General features: G+C 34.9%; 1 protein-coding gene across 3 annotated transcripts in view; it reads right to left on the reverse strand.

Moving 5' to 3' along the window:
• The window catches only part of LOC139141133 (voltage-gated inwardly rectifying potassium channel KCNH6-like), a 167,528-nt gene that overhangs the window by 46,283 nt on the left and 99,020 nt on the right, over positions 1–22,225 (reverse strand). For 2 of the 3 annotated variants that reach the window (XM_070710733.1, XM_070710732.1), the window contains exons 3-6: positions 12,340–12,501; positions 9,224–9,721; positions 8,726–8,943; positions 8,387–8,431 (exon numbers count right to left, since the gene is read on the reverse strand). In XM_070710733.1, the coding sequence (XP_070566834.1) occupies positions 8,387–8,431; positions 8,726–8,943; positions 9,224–9,721; positions 12,340–12,501 (923 nt within the window). The remainder of the gene's footprint in view (positions 1–8,386; positions 8,432–8,725; positions 8,944–9,223; positions 9,722–12,339; positions 12,502–22,225) is intronic. The other variant, XM_070710734.1, reaches the window with a different exon arrangement.

Here is a 22,225-nt window from a genome sequence, read left to right on the forward strand (position 1 = left end):
TGCTAAGTTATCCCTATATACCAAAAATCAGACCTCTAGCTCTATTGGCTCACTCAAAATCAGATATGCGCATAATTCATGAGGTACAATATGTGGCGTCATAAGGTGTCCCATCATACCATACATGAAGGCTGTAGCACTTGTGGTTACTGAGTTATGGACAAATACGTATATTTGAGGTCAAAGGTCACCCAGGGCACGTGACATTTTGTCAAAAAATTGTATTGCCAAGTTATCCCTATATACCAAAAATCAGACCTCTATCTCTATTGGCTCGCTCAAAATTAGATATGCGCATAATTAATGAGGTACAATATGTGGCGTCATAAGGTGTCCCATCATACCATACATGAAGGCTGTAGCACTTGTTGTTACTGAGTTGTGGACAAATATGTATATTTGAGGTCAAAGGTCACCGAGGTCACGTGACATTTTGTCAAAAAAATTGTTTTGCTAAGTTATCGCTATCTACCAAAAATCAGACCTCTAGCTCTATTGGCTCGCTCAAAATTAGATATGCGCATAATTAATGAGGTACAATATGTGGCGTCATAAGGTGTCCCATCATACCATACATGAAGGCTGTAGCACTTGTGGTTACTGAGTTTTGGACAAATATGTATATTTGAGGTCAAAGGTCACCCAGGTCACGTGACATTTTGTCAAAAAAATTGTATTGCTAAGTTATCCCTATATACCAAAAATCAGACCTCTAGCTCTATTGGCTCGCTCAAAATTAGATATGTGCATAATTAATGAGGTACAATATGTGGCGTCATAAGCTGTCCCATCATACCATACATGAAGGCTGTAGCACTTGTGGTTACTGAGTTGTGGACAAATATGTATATTTGAGGTCAAAGGTCACCGAGGTCACGTGACATTTTGTCAAAAAAATTGTATTGCTAAGTTATCCCTATATATCAAAATCAGACCTCTAGCTCTATTGGCTCGCTCAAAATTAGATTTGTGCATAATTAATGAGGTACAATATATGGCGTCATAAGCTGTCCCATCATACCATACATGAAGTATGGTAGCACTTGTGGTTACTGAGTTATGGACAAATATGTATATTTGAGGTCAAAGGTCATCAAGGTCACATGACATTTTGTCAAAATATCCGAGATATCTGCGTGAACGGATGGACTCACGGATGGACGAACAGACGGACATGACCCAATCTATAAGCTCACTGGACTTCATCCGTGGGGACTAAAAATTGTGTCACTGCATCCTTTTTGCAATATGAATACGATGAGAAACTAAATTTTTATTTTTCGTGGCCTTATACATGGGAGTCTATGGAGATCTGCCTTATACATGGGAGTCTATGGACGTGTAAACTAAAATATGCAAATTTCACCACGATTTGCCCAAATTTGGGAAAGGTCACTCCTATGCACTTCCATACCATGTTTCAAATCAATCGGACTTGTGGTTTCAGAGCAGGAGATTTTTTGACCAAAAATGGGAGAAAATTACAAAAAATTCATGAAAAATAGCAAGTCCAAGATACTGACCCAAGATGTGCACAATCATTTCATGTCAGCCCAAAGTACTTACATGCTAATTTTTCATGTAATCTGCTCAGTGGTTATTGAGTTTTTTCAATTTTGACTGTTTTTTTACATTTTTTCACTTAATTTGCATATTTTTGGCAATGACAACTTCATTTGAACAAAATCTCATCTACAGCCCATCATCCATATACACATCAAATATCAAGATGAAATGTACAGCGGTTTTGGAGTTTTTGATGTTGACGGACAGACATACAGACATACAGACATACAGACATACAGACATACAGACACACAGACATACAGACATACAGACATACATACATACAGACATTTCCCTAGCCTATAAGAATAGCTTCCATTGCCATATATACATATGGCTATGGGAGCTAAAAACAATGTACAATCAGCGCTATTTCCAACTACAGTTCTGATGACCGTCTGCCCCTTGACAGTCACTCAACCATCTATTCCAACACTTTGTCACCTGGTCATCCTCTATTTCCAACACTGCCCCTTACCGCAGTCACTCAACCTTAAATCCATTCCCACACTGCCCATTAGCAGTCACTCAACCCTCCATTCCACACTGCCCCTTAAAGGTCACTCAACCCTCCATTCCAATGAACACTGCCCCCTTAAAAGTCACTCAACCCTCCATTCCACACTGCCCCTAAAAGGTCAATCAACCCTCTATTCTAATGCTGCCCCCCTCATGGCCACTTTAATAACCCTCTGTTCCAACACTGCCTCAAGGATATCCACCTTGTGCATTATAATGTCACCATTAACCCATATCCTGCATCACTACAGGGCCATCTAAACACTTTCCATTTTGACCATTAATTGAGGGCCATCTAACACTTTGTATTTTGACCATTAATTGCTACCTTGCGATAAAATGCGTCATATTTTTATGATTGCTCCACGGCCATCCAATTCTTTTTATCTTTCACATTCAATTTGATACAATAGCCATCAGCTCCACCTTAGACATCAGTTATTTTTCTGGCCATGCTAGGTGTGATGATTCACAGAACGTCTATTGAGTTGTTTGATTAATCCATTCCTACTTCCCCTCCTCATTATCTTTATTACTTCTCATCTTTCTCGCCTGCCAGCTTTGAGTTGATCCTCACAATGTTCCTTGATTACAGTGAGTTCTGTTTACAGCTCTGATCAGGTACAAGTTGTAGACTTACTGATGATTGTATCCCAGTTGAGCAGTAAAGCCACCAAACAAATTTTACACTTCTCGACGACACTGAATCTACACATTTATAACCATGTAAAAAGATGACGTAGCTATAGCCTGTACATTTACTTAGCTAGCTCACACAGCTACACAGCTAGGTCAAGTCTACGGCCATAATGAAACTGATAACCACTTGCAATAGCAACTTGTACAGGAAGCATACAATGTTCTTCACAAGGAAATTGTAAGATTATCACTCATATTACAACTGACTTTGAATTGAAATGGAAATAGGGATAGATCATGGTTTCAACAATTTTTTACAGTCCGGCAATCTTTTAAAGCTAACTTGGTCTCTGTGATTTAATAAACAAAGGGATGTAATGAAACTTGTTTGAATATTGTAAATGAAGCTACTAGGAGCCTGGTGCAGACAAAATTCTGCTGAAGCCAGCAGCTAAATGAGCAGGGAGATGATGCATGCATGTATTACACTAAGTAAATATTGCACTGCATTGAACAAACACCCTTGTCCTTGCCCATGGATTGAAAAAAAATTTACAAGATACAATGTATGAACACAACTCAGAGAATAAACTCTCAATTGCCATATGCACGCCCTAGCTGGTAATGATACATTGGATGTAAGTCTGAAAATTATGCCGGGTACTGCCTCAATCCAGGATATGCGGCATGTTTCCGTGGATATACTTTGCTGTATAAATCATGTTTTATAATTTCAGTAAGGCCAAAGTAATTAGGTTCTTTTCTTTTTGTGACGTCTGTGTGCTTGTACTTTTCTGGAGTTTCTCAGAGAAAAAAACACAGCACATCATTTCATTTACAAAATTAATTTTATAAAATGTATTTAAAATGCTGGCAGCATGTCAAATGGTAGTATAAATTATTGGAGGGGGGGGGGAAGAAGTTTCTCCTTTGATTCTTGAATGGGCACTTACATCTATACATGGAAACAGTCAACTAAATTTATAAAACCTGAGTGTGTACACTTCTCTCTGTGTTTTTTTAACCTCTTGCCTGCTTACCTTTCAAACTGTTGAGAATTTAATTACCCATGGTCTATTGAAACTTAAATTTTACATTTAACATCAGCTTGCATCCAAGTTTGTTGATTCTACCCCTTCATTCCTACAGGTTGGTTACTACACCCATTTGTTTTGGGTTTTTTTAGAGCGGTAGATGAAGGCAACGTTCTTGGAAATGGGTTGAAAGAGTTGAATTTATCCACACTTCCTGTGAGCAGTGTAGGCAATCAGGATATGGTAGGTCAGATACACCTTTGAAAGCTACAGAAATTAAAGTGAAAATTCACACTTTGGTTCAGAAATTAAGTGATAAATTCAAACTAAATACATGCATCATGTCAATTTTTGTTCTCTTCACAATCTTATATCATAGTAAACTGAGTTTGATCAATATGCTTGAACTTAGCAAAACTTTATATTTTTTCCATCCAACGCTTCCAGTTCCTTCACAAACGCTGATATAACCTAATTTTATGTAGTGTGTAAAAGAATGATGAAAGAAAAGTGTGCCGGAAAATCTCCCTCAATGGTGAATTCCATCTTATGTAATTAGTAGCTTTTAGGGGAAAGAGACGTCACAGCTATAGGGACATTAATTGACTTTACATATGAACACTGCTGAACCATGGTAATAGAAAATATACACAGAGTTGTACAGTCTCTGTTCATGGCAACTTCTTTGATGTTAAAAATAGCATTTCTGATTTTGAATGCAGAATCTATTTGGAACAGTTACCACTGTAATGCTGTGAAAGCCATATACATTGCGTTTATGGAAAAATGCAGCTAATCTTTCTCCCTTAAATTGAATTTTCAGCGGCATGGTCTCTGTTACCGTTTGTGATTAAATTAAGAACAATTATGCTTGAAAAATTTTAAAAGAAAGTGGCGGTACGAACCAGCAACGTGTAATTAGGTATTTCTACAGTGTCAACGGTGGGTTAACAGTGGTATGTACTTCTGTGAAACATGACTTTTCTAACATATTTTGTGGAAATTATGACAGAAGGTGAGTTATTACACTTCTGCCATTTTTTTCCTGTCCTAGCAAAGCTGATTGGTGGCTGAAATTAATGTAAGGTATTTTCTGATGTTTCTATCCATATGAAAGGGTTCAACTATTGTTTAAAAACATTTATCTGACATATCACTGTTTCCTATAGCAAATGCAGGAATTTATCCAGTGATGTATAAATAATACAGTCACTGGGAGGAGGTATAAACTTTTACAACAGGATAGAAAGTCCTAGTGAAGACAAAAAGCAGCATTTTGCTTTCATTTAACAGGGACAGGTAATCCCCTGAATCAAATCTACCGCCTTTCTTGAATAGTACAATTTAATGGTGGTCAGAAATTCAAAATATGGTTATATTTGTTAGAGTCTGAAACCTCAATTAGGCCAAAGTAATTAAATTCTTTGTTTTGCGTCCCCGCCGCTTAGGTTTTTAAAGTTTTCATGAAAATCACACTCACTGTATTTGAATAGGAAATTTTAGGACATAACCGCTAAGAGTTTTTGAACTAAAATTTTGTTACAATTTATTATTTGCTGCAATCAAATTACATTGTGTTAATTTCTGTGTGTGTTTTTCAGCCGCTTAGACGCGTACCTTTTCCAATTTAGAGAGGACGCAAAACAAAGAATTTAATTACCTTGGCCTCAATTATGAATGAATTCTCAAACTGACTTGGAGATGTGACTTCAGTTAGGCTAAAAAGCCAAATATGATCTTTCAATTTCACTGTTGCGCAGTTTAGGTCTCATTACAGGAGACATTTATTAAAACCCTTGGTTCCAAGACAATCGTTTTTAACATTCTCATTTCAATAAAGATTCTTGGGATGTACAATATTCAATCTATTTGTTATCAATCAGCAAACAAGTATTTTGAATTTACTTTGCCATACTTTATTATACCATATTTTATTTATAAACTAATTCTTTTTTAATTAATGGTTCTGGTATATAGTTCACTTAGTACCAAATCATAACTTTTTCTCAGTATTCAGTAAACCACCAGTCTGGATATGCTTCTTTTACCTACTTAGTACAATAAAATCAGTATACACCCCTACTCCACTCAAAAACCAAGAAAACACTAAAATTTACTGCAAATTTAATCATTTCTTGCATCAGATATTGCTTTTTTTGTCACTTATTTTTATAAAATAGACATATGTTAATCCTCTGAGTGCAAAAGTCAATTTTTGTCACCTTTATAAAATATAATGCACGCAATTTTTTTCAGATCCAGACAATATTTTTTCAGATTTTTCCAAAACTTTTGAGAAAAAACTGTAACCAACAAAAAGTTGTGTCCCTTTAGTCCAAAATTATCAAAACAATTACAGAAAAATTCAAAAAAAATTAATAAAATGTTGCATAAAAATTACAGCACTCAAAGGGTTAAAAGATTTCTATTATTCTGATCACTTTCACTTTGACACTCCATTCTTCAGAGCAAATCTAACACACAGGTTGCTGTCTGTCTGTTTATAGATTCAGAACGTATACTACCTGAATTGCTACTGTGGTTGTTCAATAGCCTGTACAATGTACTTTTACTGTGAAAATTAGCTCATATTGTTCTGTCCCTGCTTGAAACAGACACATTTTCTTTAATAATGCATGACTTTGACCTTCAGTGCACTCTTGATTGCATTCCTTTGATCAAAATCGATGAGCTGTGAAATCTTACGCTAAACTTAATTGTGAAACAACAATGCCACTGGAATACACTTTACCAATCATACCTACAAATTGGCATGACTGGTTTTATGAGACCCAAGTCAGAAAATATCAGACAATGTGATTTGGAGAAAAAAAGGGATAGCCAAAGTACATGGTACTACATTTACAATCATGAACCTTGAATAACAGATACGGAGCTATGATAACTTGAAATATCATGGTGTCTGCCATGAAACGAATTACTCACCACTATTATTGGTTTCACGAGAAAAGAGCCTCATTCTCAGGGTTTTGAAACATATCAGAATGATTTTTATGATATTTTTGTAAAATCAAGTGCAATTTAGCAAAGGCACTACATAAATTAATATTTCATCAAGGAGATGCTTGAATGTTAGCATTTTTCTCTGGTTGGTGTTGTGAATTACCTCCGATGAGACAGATTGTCTTAATTCAAACTTCCTGATATTTTGATCAGAAATTCACTGAGACTTCAAAGGGCCGGTAGCTGACTATAACTTTTGATGATTTTTCACAATTTTTATTTTGAAATTTAAACTACGGTTTCATGTTCCACTACTTCCCAAAGCATGTTAAGATACAAAGTATTCAGCTTGTCAACTCAGCCTGTACATGCGCAGACTGCATTGTTATTGTCGACAAGAGAATTCTAGGACCTACTAGAATTTACATGTATTTTAGGTGTATATAGGATACACTGTGTTAGCAAACAGAATAGTTGATGTGTCAACATGCTTTGCGGAGTAGAATAAGTACTGGCAATTGTCATAAATGCACAATACAAGATTAGCAAAAAAAAAAAATCATCAAAAGATACTGCAAATGGTTTTTTACTGGAAGAATGTTCCTTGGGCAGTTTTTCAGACGCTCAAATTTCTACAAAACGTTTCTGATAAGCTGCTTGCATTGGACTCATCTCTGAGCCTGAAGAGTAACTAGCATTTCGCAGTCCGGTTTTTCTATAAATTAAAAATTTATATTTTTTTCCCCATAGGATAATGGTCATTTCAAATTGCAAATATCAGGTAAATTTTAGGTTATTTACTTTTTTAATCACAAACTTTGTTCTGTGACCTCTGATTTTTATTCTTGATTATGAAAGAGAACGATTTGAAGTTTCCTTGACAACAGTCTGAGCAGTTTACTACCATCTGTTTCTCACAGCATATTTAAACCTTCACTTTAGATCTATATGCTGGTGACAGGAGTTGATCCTGCAATCTATAGGCATATAGCCTATATCAGACGTGGCAACCAAGTCATATTTGTAACAATAAACGTACAATGTGTAGTCTTCAAATATTTTGCTAATTGGTGAAATTGATATATATTTCTACAAACTAAGAGAAAGTATGTAAGTAACGATGGCTGAAAAATAACGTAAACTGGTTCTTAAAAAAAATAAAACCAGAATTGGCATATTATTGGAAACTATTCAGAATCACATCACACACATAGTTACTGTAAGAGTATTAATACTTTATTATTGTTACAAAAATTGAATCATTGAAAAAAAAAACAAATGCAAAAAAACCAACACATGGGAATGAGCAACTGAAAAGGTTCCATTCAACTTCACTGGATAACAAAACATTCATCCATGCAACCGTCCTTGTTTCTCAGTCGTTTTGTTTTCCTGACGTCAAAAAAAAAAATTGTGATGTGCGCCGCCAAGTGTTGAAATTAAAAAAAACCAAAAGAGTGCAGGTCGTGTTACAGGAAAAGAGACAAAATTGAGGCGGAGCTCAAAGACTTATAGATGGAAAAAAAAAGGGGGAAATTCTAAAGGAACAGTAGGGGTTAGTTATTTTCTTAATCACAGAGCATCTACATGAAGGTTTTGTTTCAAACATTAATTTAAATGTCTAGCTTTTTGTACAAAAGGGTATATCCGGGGAAACTACCTACCTTAGCAGCACTATTTAGAGGAGCACTCCGTTTAGAAGACTTTTTCTTTTTTCAGTGAGAAGAAAAGTGGGGTACACATTAATTCACCAGGAATACACAATATTACATTGCTAAAAAAAAGACACTCAGAATATCTATCAGCAAGAGAAGTTTTTTAGCAGATAATAGAGAAGCATGCCATTAAATATTGAGAGAGAGAGACGTCTTACAATGTAGAGACACAGAGTGTAAAGAAAATTGGCAGGATTTCAATATGAAGCTGGGGTTTGCCTATTAAAACACAACTCAACCAAACACTTCTCATCACAACTTGAAAAATGAACAAAAGAATTATCATACCTGGGCAACCTTTTCTCCAACATTGTGGGTGGCATCCTTGACAGGCTGGAAAAACTTGTTAGCTGGATGCTGTGCCGTGGCAAATGGATCCTTCTTAGACTGTGCTGAATGTCTGGCTAGATCCGATAGACTGGCCGATACCTTGTTGACACGATGCCGTATAAGATCCGAGTCCGAGATGGCATTTGAAAGGTTGGCTTTAAGATGGTTACCTGTTGCTATAGAGAATTACAAAGTAGAATAGTGAAGTGTTGCTATGGAAACCATAAATCTCACCCTTGTACCTTTTACCAACTATGGTCAATTTTGGGTTTACTATGAAGAACAGATACAGAAAAGTAGATACACAAACCATTACACTAATATAAACATTGAATGAAATGTCTCATGAATTTCCCAAAATTCACTTTCTGTAAAACCTGACAATTCTGACAAAAAACCAATATGATTTTATCAAAGACTGACAAATATAGATTCCAAAATAGTTTTTTGTCCTACCTTTGCTCACTGATGCAGATTTGGGTTTCTCTTTATCTCTATCTCCTGCCTCCAACGATGATGCCCGTCTCACACTTCCTCGACTTTTGATGCTGTGGTTTGACCAAGAGGAACTCAAGTTTGAAGGGGACCTCGCCAGCTTTTCCTTTTCAAATTTTGTGCTGCAACTTTCAAGCTGTGAATTGTCCAACGACAATCGTTTCTGACTAACGATGGGCACAGCCCGTTCCAAGACATCGTCTGGTCTCCTGTCACTGAGTTTATTGTATGTAAATGATCTGTCTTGTGTCTCGTCTTCCGGTATTGTATCTGTTTTGCGAGTGATAGGTGGCGTGTTGGCGGGAATGTCCCTACTGGGAGGGATTAAGTTGAGGAGAGGCACAGAGGAGTCCGGCTCACCAACGGGAGGGTTTTCTGGATCCTTGTTCAGGTTGAGATTTATTCCCTTCTGTTGCCGATATAATGATGGCAGCCGTAGGCGGAATGTTCTGTGGTTGTCTGCAAAACAAAATAATTATGGGTAGTAAATGCTGCAATTTTTCGTTATTGCAGTGGACATATGCATGTATATGCATACATTCATACATACACACATACATTGATACATACATAATGTATATACATACGTATGTACATAAGGTATACAGGCATACGCTTGTACATACATACAGACATACTCACACACACATATATATATATATATATATATATATATATATATATATATATATATATATATATATATATATATATATATATATGCATGCATGCATGCATGTAGAAAGAATCAAAAGTCTTTGCTGATGACTATCTTCATGAAAGGTCTGAAGAAATTGGTGACATTGTGTTGTTCAATCGGCTTTTGGTAAATTTTCTTTGTGGCCACAGAGGGCGCTCTATTCACTTTTTGATACCATGATATGATTGCTTTCACATTACTCATCTCTGGCAGCCAACAGGCAGCGATGACATTTGTAACAATGAATCCATGTCTGTTGAGAATTACACTTTATGAACTTTGAACTCAATCAGGATACTCTCTTTGATTTAAAATCATTTTGTCAGCAATAAGGATACTGTGTACGGAACACTTTTTTGAGCAAGCCAAGTTTTTGATCGGTCACTATGATTGTATCAAAACGATGTGTCACAAATAAAATGTTCTAAGTTAAATAAGAGAGGTAGGGGCTGACAACATAGGCACTTTCAGAGTTTTCTGACAAATATTAATTTGACGTTCAATGCAGGATACATCTCCAACAATTGGAAATGAATTTTTGATCCTTATTGACTAATTAATATAGGATAATTGAGATGGAGTATGGTAAAATGTACCTCACAAATTATACACATTGTGCAATTTATCAGTTTCAGATTTTTATATAATCCAATAGATGTTGTACTCTATATTCTTTGTTGAAAAGCTATTGTGATAAAAACCAGAAATGGCGATTGTTTAACATAATAATGTAGATTGCTCTATGCACTTTTTAACTTCAGTTTATTTCAATAGAAAACATAAACCTTGTTTACTGAAAGTATCAGTCTTTTCAAACTACGACAACTTTGAGTATGCAGCTTTTCAGTGAAAACCTAAGAAGTTGAAGTATTAAGATTTCGAACATGAGGTTCATTTCATTCCTGGGGAAGTGGCAATTACCTTCAATGGTGAAAAATATTAATATGGAAATTTACTTGTTCAGAATTCAAAATTAATACTGTAAGCCTGTGTCTACATGAATTTTGGAAAAATGACTTGTATACTGGTGTTTAGATGAAATTAGAGCAGTTCTTGGTACGTGTATGGCCTCTTATTCAATTATTACTGCAAAAGCATACGGCTGATGCTTATATACAATTTCAGAGGTTATGACTAAAATTTAAAAGATCTTTTTCAGCAATAACTGATAAATGTACTTGTTCACAAAATGTTATAAACCTCCACTTTGTTCATTAAAGTTTATTTCGCTCTGAAACTAAATTTCAGAAACATGGCGGACATCATACAATTAGCTAAAAACAACAAGTTACATCTCTTAGAATGGTAAAAGTTGCAATTTAGGAAGTGCACAAAGCAAGTTATAAATCTTTGGCTTTACTTGTTTGCAGGCATTGACATCTAATCTTGCAATTAAAGGAACAAATTTAGCACTTTCTAAGCACTGTAACATTTCAAAGGAGCTGTCATTGTCAGTTGGACTTTTGTTGTTTCAAGTCTTAAGAAATGCCAGTCTCCATCAACTCAAAGCGTTACAAAGCGTTAATGATTCATCCTGACCATACGAGAGAACTGGGTGACTTGTTAAAGTAACTAGATTTATGCTTTTACGTGTTACTGGGGTTAGTGTCACATGCAGTATCCTTGTTTGTTGTCCGTCTAGACTAAAATTACCGGAATACTGAATTTCATTTAACTGATCATAAATTTAAATGGACAGGAAATAAAATACAGCTACAGGTAAAATGTAACCGCCAATAATTTTTAATTAATATTTATGGCAGGTATATAAACCTCAGAATACTACAGTATAAGCATTTCTTAATTCTTGAAATCTAGGTGATGTTTTACACTGCATAGCAAATGGACTGCCGAAAGTGAAAATTTGAAGTGTTGCCAATAATGTATTTACTTGACATAGCTGCCTCTGCATGAGCACAGTCATTAATTAGAGTGATTCATTTTCTATCGTTTTCTGATCCATTCAAATTTGCCATCCAATACTAATTTATCAGCAATAAACTTGGTTGGGAAAGTTACATCAGTCTGTGTTTTAGCAGTGTCAGCATCACACACTCCTATTATTCAAGCAAATACAGTTCATAGCTATGTTGGCCGTCTTTGGGGAATAAAGGTATTCTGGAACATATGGGTAACAAACACAATGCTGAATTAGAATTTTATATAAATTTAGTTCAACCATATTTATCAAAGTATCATTTAAAACAACAAGAATACTTCGGATTTGAAGAACAATTAAAAGTGCTAGAGACTGACTTCAAATTTTGTTGCCGAACATAAGAACATAAATTTTATAGTGATGAATGTTTGGTTATAGCTTTGAGAAAAGACAAGTGGGTTAAGCTGTTCTGTGTTTTTTTAGGTCTTTGGCACTCACTTCTGGTTCTTTTCCATCTGTATCCAGCATTTGCATTGGGACTGTTTGAATCTTCTCGGATTGGTGCGTCTGTGACGTCTTCATAGTTCAGTATGTACATAACAACTTCATCGTTTTCATTCTTTACGGGAGCTATGAGCACGCTGCACAGAAACGTAATTCCTGATAAGAAAAAGAGAAAATAATTAAAAAATAATAAAAATAATGTATAATAGATTATTCATGACTCAACCCATTAGACAGTGGGTTAATTCTTTTCAAAAGTTTCATCATTCACGACACAAGAACAACGCCAATTCCTTGGTATCATGCAGCGTAACCAGATCTCATTATGATATTCGCTGTATCAGTACAAAGTTGAGTGAAGTGTGACGGTGACTAAGGATGTTTGATTTCTTCATGGTTACACTATAGTCAGAATATCTGATACATCATCAGTAGAGATACGGAAAGCCTAACACATACACATATGCTCACAGTGTTGTAGAGTTGATTGATCAGTATTTACACTGTATGTGAATAATCCACTTTTAAAAATTTGATTTTGCTATTACTTAGATATCAAAAAAAATGTTCAACTGATGTGCAGATTTGTTCATAATAATACTGAGGGCTGAAGAGAGTAAAAAATTTAAAGGATGATTGACGGAACATCACAAAAAAGGTTGATGTTTTTATCTTCTATAGCTTCTATAACATCACATAAAATAATTTATCTTAACATGTAGCAAATAAAAAGTAAAACTTTCACAGCTGTTACTACAGGTATAGATGTCACAGCTATTGGAAAATACTTCACTGTTACATTTCCATTTCATGAACAGCTACTTAAACTCCTGCCACTAGAGGGCGATATTTGTATGTTGACAGTTCATATGGCCTGTCCTGAATGCATTTATATGATGATCTTTGCAGTTAAAAAACTGATTTTTTGGGATTTTTTTCAGACAAGTTGCATTGTAATTTTAACGCATACACAGTTATGTAGATTTGTTTTATTTGAGAATTTGTTTAAATAAATTTATCTTTTTAAAAAAAAATGGCCTGTCCATCACAAAGCTGACAGACAAACTACTTTGTCTTTGATGAGTCTATGTAATTTCAAAGGCAAGTTCACGTTGCTGTTAAATAGTTGCCTGGATGTGAGAGAGCTTTTGGTACCTGAATGAAACCTGTAGCTTTGGAATGGCAAGACAGTAAAATCATGAGATGTAGTCACCAAAGAAGCTTGGCCAGTGAGTCAAAGTAAAGATATCAAGGGTTAAAAATAATTTCCACATTGATGTTTTTATAGAGGGTAAAGTCGCTGACAGAAGGCTTGGTATATATATGTATATATATATATATATATATATATATATATATATATATATATATATATATATATATATATATATATATATATATATATATATATATATAAAAATGAACAATACTGCTAAAATGGTCACACATACGACCTTCCTTTATAAAATTTGACAAAAACAGTTCTTGGTCTCAGACAGGCACTTTATCATTGAAATACCACATTGCATATTCCAACAGTATTACAGCATAATATGTTCAAAAGAGATGGGTTTGGCTGAAACATATGGACATGTGTGATAACATGTTTCTCCTAAATTTACATTAATTCTGGCACAAAAGCAGGCCAAAGTTACAACCTTACCATTTCATGCTAAAAATGTCCCCTCTCTCCCTGTACTCTTGGATGCTCACAATAACTGCAGTAAGTACCTTTTGTATGGGATCACATGTCAAGAAGTGCTGGTGTCAAGACAGCATGAACACAATATACTTTTAACCCCTTCACTGCCATGGTTAAACCCAATCTCATTATTTTCTATAGTAAAGCGGACCTCTATACTTTAAGATGGGAGGAAATTTTAAGGGTTCACCCATGCCCAATTGTCCTTGATGACAAACAGCAGTGATGTGTGCAGCATGCAAGTGTCATATGAACCCAAGTATTTTTCAGTCAATAAAAAGGAACATTAGGCCATTTAAAGAAAATTCTTTGTTTGCCATCCATCCTTGGATTTTTGAAAAACCTACCAGCCAGCCAGAAAAAAAACAAACACAGACAAAAAGCACAAGTGTATTAACATAAGCTTAATTTTATTTGGGTTCTTGTGGCAAAACAATATTTTTATTTGTGTTAACATTTTGTTTGTTTTCTTAATTTTCTCTGAAAATCTACCAGCACATGTATGGCCAACAAAGAATTTTATTTAAAGTGCCTTACATGGTGTATCATGGTATATCATGCACCGCTTTAAATTGATCAAACATCAGCAAACACAGTTGAAGATCATTAATTCATTAATATGCTCAACTATATCTTCATTAGTTTTGGTGATTATCAAAGGCTTGTAAGCCACAATGGTAATTAAATGTCCATGACAAAGGGTTTCATGGATGCTACCAATCCTTGACATTTCAGGAGACAATACGTCCAATTGTGACTTTAATATTAACATATCACAGATGAAACACCTGGAATAGAAGTACCTTATTCCTTCAGAAAAAAAAACATATGCTATTTGCTTGTTGGAATTTAACTCTCAGATTCAAATATCATATATTTGATAGATTAAAAAGCATTCCATCTTGTGTTTTGTCCTATCAATACATACAGTGCTGTTCACGGTTACTGGTTTGTTACTAGCTGCATATGTGTGACATTGGATGCTGCTGCTTGCAATGCGGACAAATTTTGCCGTTGATTAGTGCATTGCTGTTGTTGCTTCTAGTCTGAGCAGTTACTATATATGTCATTTCTAGTGTTCATCATAACATTGGCAGTCACATCGTCCTTGCAGGTGTAATTTTCAAAAATGTCCGGTACATTTGCTGTCAATACTGATATATGCATCAGCATTCGCAAACAGCCTTTTCGTCTGTTGCAATCATATATTTTTGAATGTAACCTTGATATCTGAATACAGGACAAGTACAATCTACACTGCATTAAATTGTCAAATGCTTACAAAAGCAAGTCTTAGTATAAGTTGACACCTATTCTCTTGCCTATTCACATATACTGAGTAAGATCTACCTTTCTCCCATCTCTAGTACACTGGGAGAACACTAGACTAAGTGTGGGATCGATTTGTTCTAACACTCTGTATTATTGCACAAGCAAAATTTATTTTCATTTGATGAATGCTCATTGTCCTTTGCTGTCCCCCCCACCCCCACCCCAAGACTCTTTTATTATTTGATGAATGGGCGGTGACGTGATATAAAACCAGAACTACACCGCCGGCAGATGACACCTATTAGTGACAAATATGTATGAAAATTGACCAAAGCACTATTTCACCGGGTTATTTTTAACAAATACATCGTCAAATTATTAAATTAAATACTGAATATTATTAGAGTAGTGAGAAGAAAACTTCCATCAGTATAAACATGTTTCATATAGCATTACATATGAGTGATGTGGACTATGTTTTTGAAGGAGAATGATACAAATCAAAGTTATTAATGACAATGGTGTGTTCTATAATAAAATACAACAACTTTAATTTTCTCTATATTGAAGGGATGGGAGAACAGGATGCATTGGGAATGTCTGTCTCACACGTGCCTCCAGCTCATGTAAGACAGAAATTCTCCAACTTGTGTGACACATTCATCTCAGTTCATTGGGGTGGGAGTTTCATTTTCGCCGGTATATGAATAAATTTAATGAAGATATTAATCACCCTTACTAACAGTAAATAACCGTTTACTTGTGTAAAATATGTTTTAATTCAACAAAGTTGTGTGGTTTTTTTAACCAAGATGTATTTCTGAAATGTTTGATTGCATGCCTTCATGCATGGTATGCAATTTCAAACCATCAGCTCACTCGGAGGATCATGTCCATAAATTTAATCGCACTGTGGATAGTACACTGGCCCCTCAATACCCTCATGAAGCTAGATCTATAATAGCCTCATGACTCTTTGTATGGTGCTAATGGATGGTGAAGCAGATCTTATGGGAATATGTGGAAATTAAGATTCACCTATGGAATTCTCCATGCAATCAAAAGCCGCTGTGTTGTGTTATTCATCCAAGCCATCTCATAAGAAATATAATACATCTTTTTATGAGAGCACACTGACTTGATAATGACTGGGTTATTTTTCAGAAAAAATCATTCCCATGGGTGACTTGCAGAACAAATAAAGACCTAGAAAGTAGTACATTACAAGTCCCCTGCTATTTCATAAATTTTGACAAAAGACAACAGAAAATTGTTTGTACAAGAAATACTATTCCACAGAGATGCAACAGTCTTGTTTTGTCAACATGAATTTCTTTCAAACATCCATTGTTGGATTCACAGGTTGACGATTAGCACAAGGTATCTCATGGTTACTAATCCAGGGATAAACACCCATTTGGGGTTTTCTCTTTTGCAAATGCAAAGATTTATGACAATGTAATGCTACCAAATGTGTGACCTCTTCAACTATCAAATAAGACACGTCTTGCAGTTTGTATATTTACAGATACCTGCAAACACACTATAACTTCTCAAGTGTTATAAATGTACTGTCATCCCAACTAAGTCATTCACAAACCACAGGGAATGTACAGCAATTTTTCTATCATATTCCAACATGTACTCAAAGGCATCTTAAAAGCAAAGCAGTTTGACAAATCACTCTGACAAATTCCCCATCTCTCAATACAGGAAGCAACATTCAGTTACCAGGACAGTGGAATATAGGATTTTTACCACAAAACTATGGCAGTATCCAACAAAAGCTCTATCGTTGGCATGTTAGAAAGATCATGATAACTCAACTACAAGTGCACATTTCGGTAGCCCATGTTCATTGTTTAGACTATACTATTTTATTCTACATTTTTCATTTATTTGTCGCAAACACTATTTTTGAAAAGTACTTCTCATTTCCATTTTCCTGATTTATCCTGTTGTATATCTGATATATTTCAACACATCTCAGAATCATTTAACACAAAAGGTCTGCAAGTTTGCTTCGAATGAAACTCTTTAAAACTACGCCTCATCTTTTTCCAATATTTTACTGACTTAATCAAACACTTACAAACAACACGCGTGGTTTCTTTAGTTTAAATTAAATGAAATTTAAAAATTGTACTGGCTAATATACCTCTTTGGAGGATGTAAAATATTTTATTAAAGTTAACGAATAATGGGAAGTTGAATATCTCTCAAAGAAATTTGCATATTACTCTCCTAATTTACATATAAACAAGATATGTACAGAACAATTGAACTCTGGTGGAAATGGCATAAGATTAATGTATCATGACTGATAAAATATGTTGAAATTATAATGACAAGAAGTCATTACAGCAGAATGCACCTTTCAGACACATTTTCAGACTCCAGATTACAATTCTTTGCTGCTCTATAAGTTGTGTAAATTCATTGCAAAATCTGTTGAGGGAGACTAACTATTTCTTCATCTACTCTTTTTCAACAATGTAGATGTGTGAACTTTCCTCTACAGAGATATTTGCCAAGTGTTGAATTCAATTGTCTGTTCCCTTCAGGCTGCAACTTCTTGCATTCACAGTGAACCCTGATTTTTTTATACCTAAATCATGAAGAGAGTTTGACGTTTTCCTTGGGCAAAGTACAGGGAATAAATTTAAAACTTTCAGTTTTTGAGTTGTAAAGTTATTCGGCCAGAAGGTGGGAGTTTGCATAAATGTATATTCCGTTACCTCATCTGTTTTTTCATGCTGATTAATTCGTCTTACTGTTGTTGTAAGTTGCTTTTTACTGTTCAACAGAGTTATTCTGAGTATTTTGATATAACGATGGTATTTCTTTTAAAATGATCAGTTTGTTGAAACAATATCTGTAGATTATTGTACCTTATGCAAAAACAAAGAAACATAATTTAATAAATTGATGATACAAATTTCCTTCATTAGAAGGAAATCAAAGAGTTAAAATTTCCCCTGGGGTGTTAAAGTAACACCCATTGAAATGAGCAATATCATCAGGTTATAATCAAACAGAAGAGGAGCCTGTGTATGACAAATGAATCCAAACTTCCTTCTAGAAGACAGGAGTTTCACTCTGACAAATATAATTCACTGTGTTTATGAATGCAATTTGGAAAATGATGTATTTCAATTCTCAGTGTTTGTATCATTCAAATTGCCAAAACAGTCCTCTCTGACCTGAACCAACATTTCAAAGATGCAAAGATCAGGTTTCACATTTCTCTGTTTATTTCCCAATGGAAGGTAAAAAAATGGACTGAATATCATTGTGAATTCCAGGAGGAATGAATTGTTTCTGTCCTAATTCCACTAACAAGTGGTCACGGAAATTGCACATTTTCTTATAAATCAACAGGCTCATTGGCATTTCTGTTACCAAACTGAAATTCTTAGTCATGTACCATTATTTTACTGTTATTATGGCATTAAAATTTTTCATAAAATAAAGTTATCATGAATACCATGAAAAAATTGGAATTTTAATAGCCCAGTAAATCTGTCTTGGCATTAAACTTTCTGATTCAAGCGCTTTGTAGAGTCCCGGCTGACTTAAGTTGGTTATATTGAAGATCTTGCCTTAAGACTGTGTGGTGTACTGTGTAACACACAGTACCCTCATGGAACACATGCATACATGACATGAATCATAGTCTTTTCCAAGAAAACCTAGTTTATACCTCCTGAATACGGGTATATATTTTAATCCAAGTATGTTTTACATTTTTATGGCAGACTCTGTGCATATTCATATCAAGCAAGGGATATTGTTTTAGATTGTTGAACAAACTCAAATGGTAATTTTTAGTCCTCACGGACACTGTTCGGGGGACTTATAGGTTTTGTCATGTCTGTGCATGCGTGCGTGAGTGCTCGGTGTGTCTGTGCGTCCATCCGTTCACGCAGATATCTAAGAGATGCCTGGAGTGATTTCATTCAAACTTGGTACAACTACAAGGATTACTTCATATGTCATACATATGTATGTTGATTTGTTTGATGATACGATCCACTATTGCCGCCATGCGGCCATATTTTTACCTTTTTTTTCATATACAGAGCCATAACTCAGGCACATCTCAACCAATTTTATTCTAAGTTGGTAAAAGGACATTGACCTACCGGTATGTCATACATCTGCATGTCAATTTGTTTCACGATAAGATTGAATATGGCTGCGTGATAGCCATTTTGTTACGATTTTTTTCATGTACAGAGGAGCCATAACTCAGACATATTTCCACCAATATCATTCAAAGTTAGTACAAGGACATTGACCTATGTCATACATATGCACATCAATTTGTTTCACAACATGTAGCAGTATCGTGTCAATTATTGAATTTTCATAATTAGACTGATATGTCAAGAAATACTGCATCAAATTTCATGAAACTTGGTACAGATGTTGATGTCATAGTGTTGTAAATACAATTCGATGACACTTAGCAGTATCATTTAAATTAATTGCTAATTTGCATTCACATAATGAATTATTGTCTTTAGGGTGAATGTCCAGAAGTACTGCATCAAACTTTATGAAATATGGTACTAGTGATAATCTGTCAGTGTTATAATAGGATGCAAAAATGTTTGGCAACATCCTGTCAATTAATTACTAATTGACTCATTTAATGACCTTTTGTAATTAGGATGGCGGCCTACATTGGTTTTATGTTTTCACCGCCATAGAACTCAATCTCGGCCATGAAGCCCTATCTGTATCGCAGTATTGTTAATCACAGACCTAATTAATGAAGAGGACTCTATCCTCTCTAAGGACTTGTACCCACTAACAAGTGGGGACTGTGTCATCAACGATGACTTGTTACAAATCTTATGAGGGGTTGGGGTGGGGGTTAAGTTTGACCTCTGTTCATTCAGCATTTGTCTCTTTCACACTTAAAAGTTACTACATTTTTTCCTTATACCTGCATTAATTTATCAGAACATTATAATCTCCCATAACAAATTATTTCATGAATTTTGCAAGACACACAGTTTCCCACTTGCTTGTATTTTAGTCAATAACTAACTCTTAATCAAGAATAACATTGTACCGGGCAACCTAACTTTACCTTTAAACTGTAAAGAAATAGTTACTGTAACAATTTTCTTGATTACAGCACTGAGCTATTAGTAAAAACAGAGCTCCATGGTAACACTGATTACTTGATAATGCAATATGACCTGGGCGGCACATCGTCAATAGATATAACAAATTTTTACATTATACTCTGTGAATGACATCAACACTTTGTACTTTTGAAGCTTCATTTCGGAGAAGGGGTTTTCATACCATTTGTTGAACTTTTGTGATAATCTGCAACTCTCCCTAAGACTGCAAAAATGGCTCCTCTTCAAATGGCTCCTAAAATGGTTCCTTGACAAATTGCTCCCCTACAAATGGCTCTACAAATAGCCCCGCCACAAATAAATAAAAACCTTTTGACACCGTCACTAATTTCCTCTCATGCAACATATTGTTTGCTGTCTGAAATATACGAGGGTATTTAATTTTGGACATTGATGAAACAGTAAGTATAAAACCATGCCATACATGTAAGTATTATGTTTGAATTTCATAGATGCATGATATAAGGGAGCAATGTTTACCTCTCTGTACATGTGTTTGACTTTTCTTGACACAGTGGCTGAGAAGATATTTACTCTGTGCACCCAGAAGAAGTAACACTGTACTCATTTACATGCATTCCTGTAAATACTTATCCCAAATTCATAATGAAATTTTGGGATTGCAATGTTCGCTGTACAAATTGTATCTTTACAAAGGACACTCCGGTGACATGGTGAACACAGAATTGATCCTTGCTAAAAAATACACTGTGTATTTCTTTTATTGAAAATGGTACACAAGTGATATTGTTCATGATATGATCATGTGCCCCTATCCTGTTCAATACATGCTGTTTCCATTCTTATATTATGCATTTCTTGGTTTCTGAACATAACTTAATAGAAATAGAACGAAATACAGTTGGCAGTTTTATGGTGAGAGACTGACTTGGCAGTGCAGAGACTAATTGAAACTTTGTCATGCATTGAAGAAAAGCATGTCAGGCGTAATTTTTCCTCATGAAAGAAAATAATTGAAATCATGCCATAGGATGACATGATACTTCATTCAATTCAATAATATCCAATGCATAAATTGACAGCAGAATTTCATCACATCAATTCAACACTGCCATTCACTTCATTTAATTTAATATACTGTACCTCTGTTTATAATATGCAGTGACATTTTTCATCACCACAATAGCCAGCCAACCCAACGACAGCTCAACCAACAACATCAACTTTATTGTGTACCCATAATAGGGTGAAAAGTGGCTGATTGAGTTGCCGATAAATTGATATGAGGGTCACATCGTCGTATCAATTTCAGATCTGTAATTTACTTTTCCAATGATTATTTCCACATTTTGGAAATTCACAGTGTGATAATTTGTTGAACTCTGAACACACCAATATACGCAGAGAGGTTTACTTTGCAGCTTGATTACTTTGACCAACTCTCCGGCAACTCTAAACGTTCACTCAGACATAACCTTATGCCAAATCAGTTTTTTAATCAAATAAAATTACTGAATTACAACCAAGTTAACTCCGTTACACTGAACACATGCCAAGACAGATCTAAAGAAGGTGACAAACTGACATGAGCAGAATATATTTACCAGAGCTGCTCTATTTTAAGAATTGGATTTTATTGAACAAGTTGTGAAGCATTCATTAGAGGCATACAGTAGTGACACAAAATTATGATTTTAGTGATTTTGATACCAAATAAAATTGCTAGAAGAATATTTTTTAGGGGGTACCAATTTCAACATACAATTTCTTTGGATCAATGCAGCTT

This window comes from Ptychodera flava, chromosome 9 (genome assembly GCF_041260155.1).
Source record: "Ptychodera flava strain L36383 chromosome 9, AS_Pfla_20210202, whole genome shotgun sequence".
Taxonomy (NCBI): domain Eukaryota; kingdom Metazoa; phylum Hemichordata; class Enteropneusta; family Ptychoderidae; genus Ptychodera; species Ptychodera flava.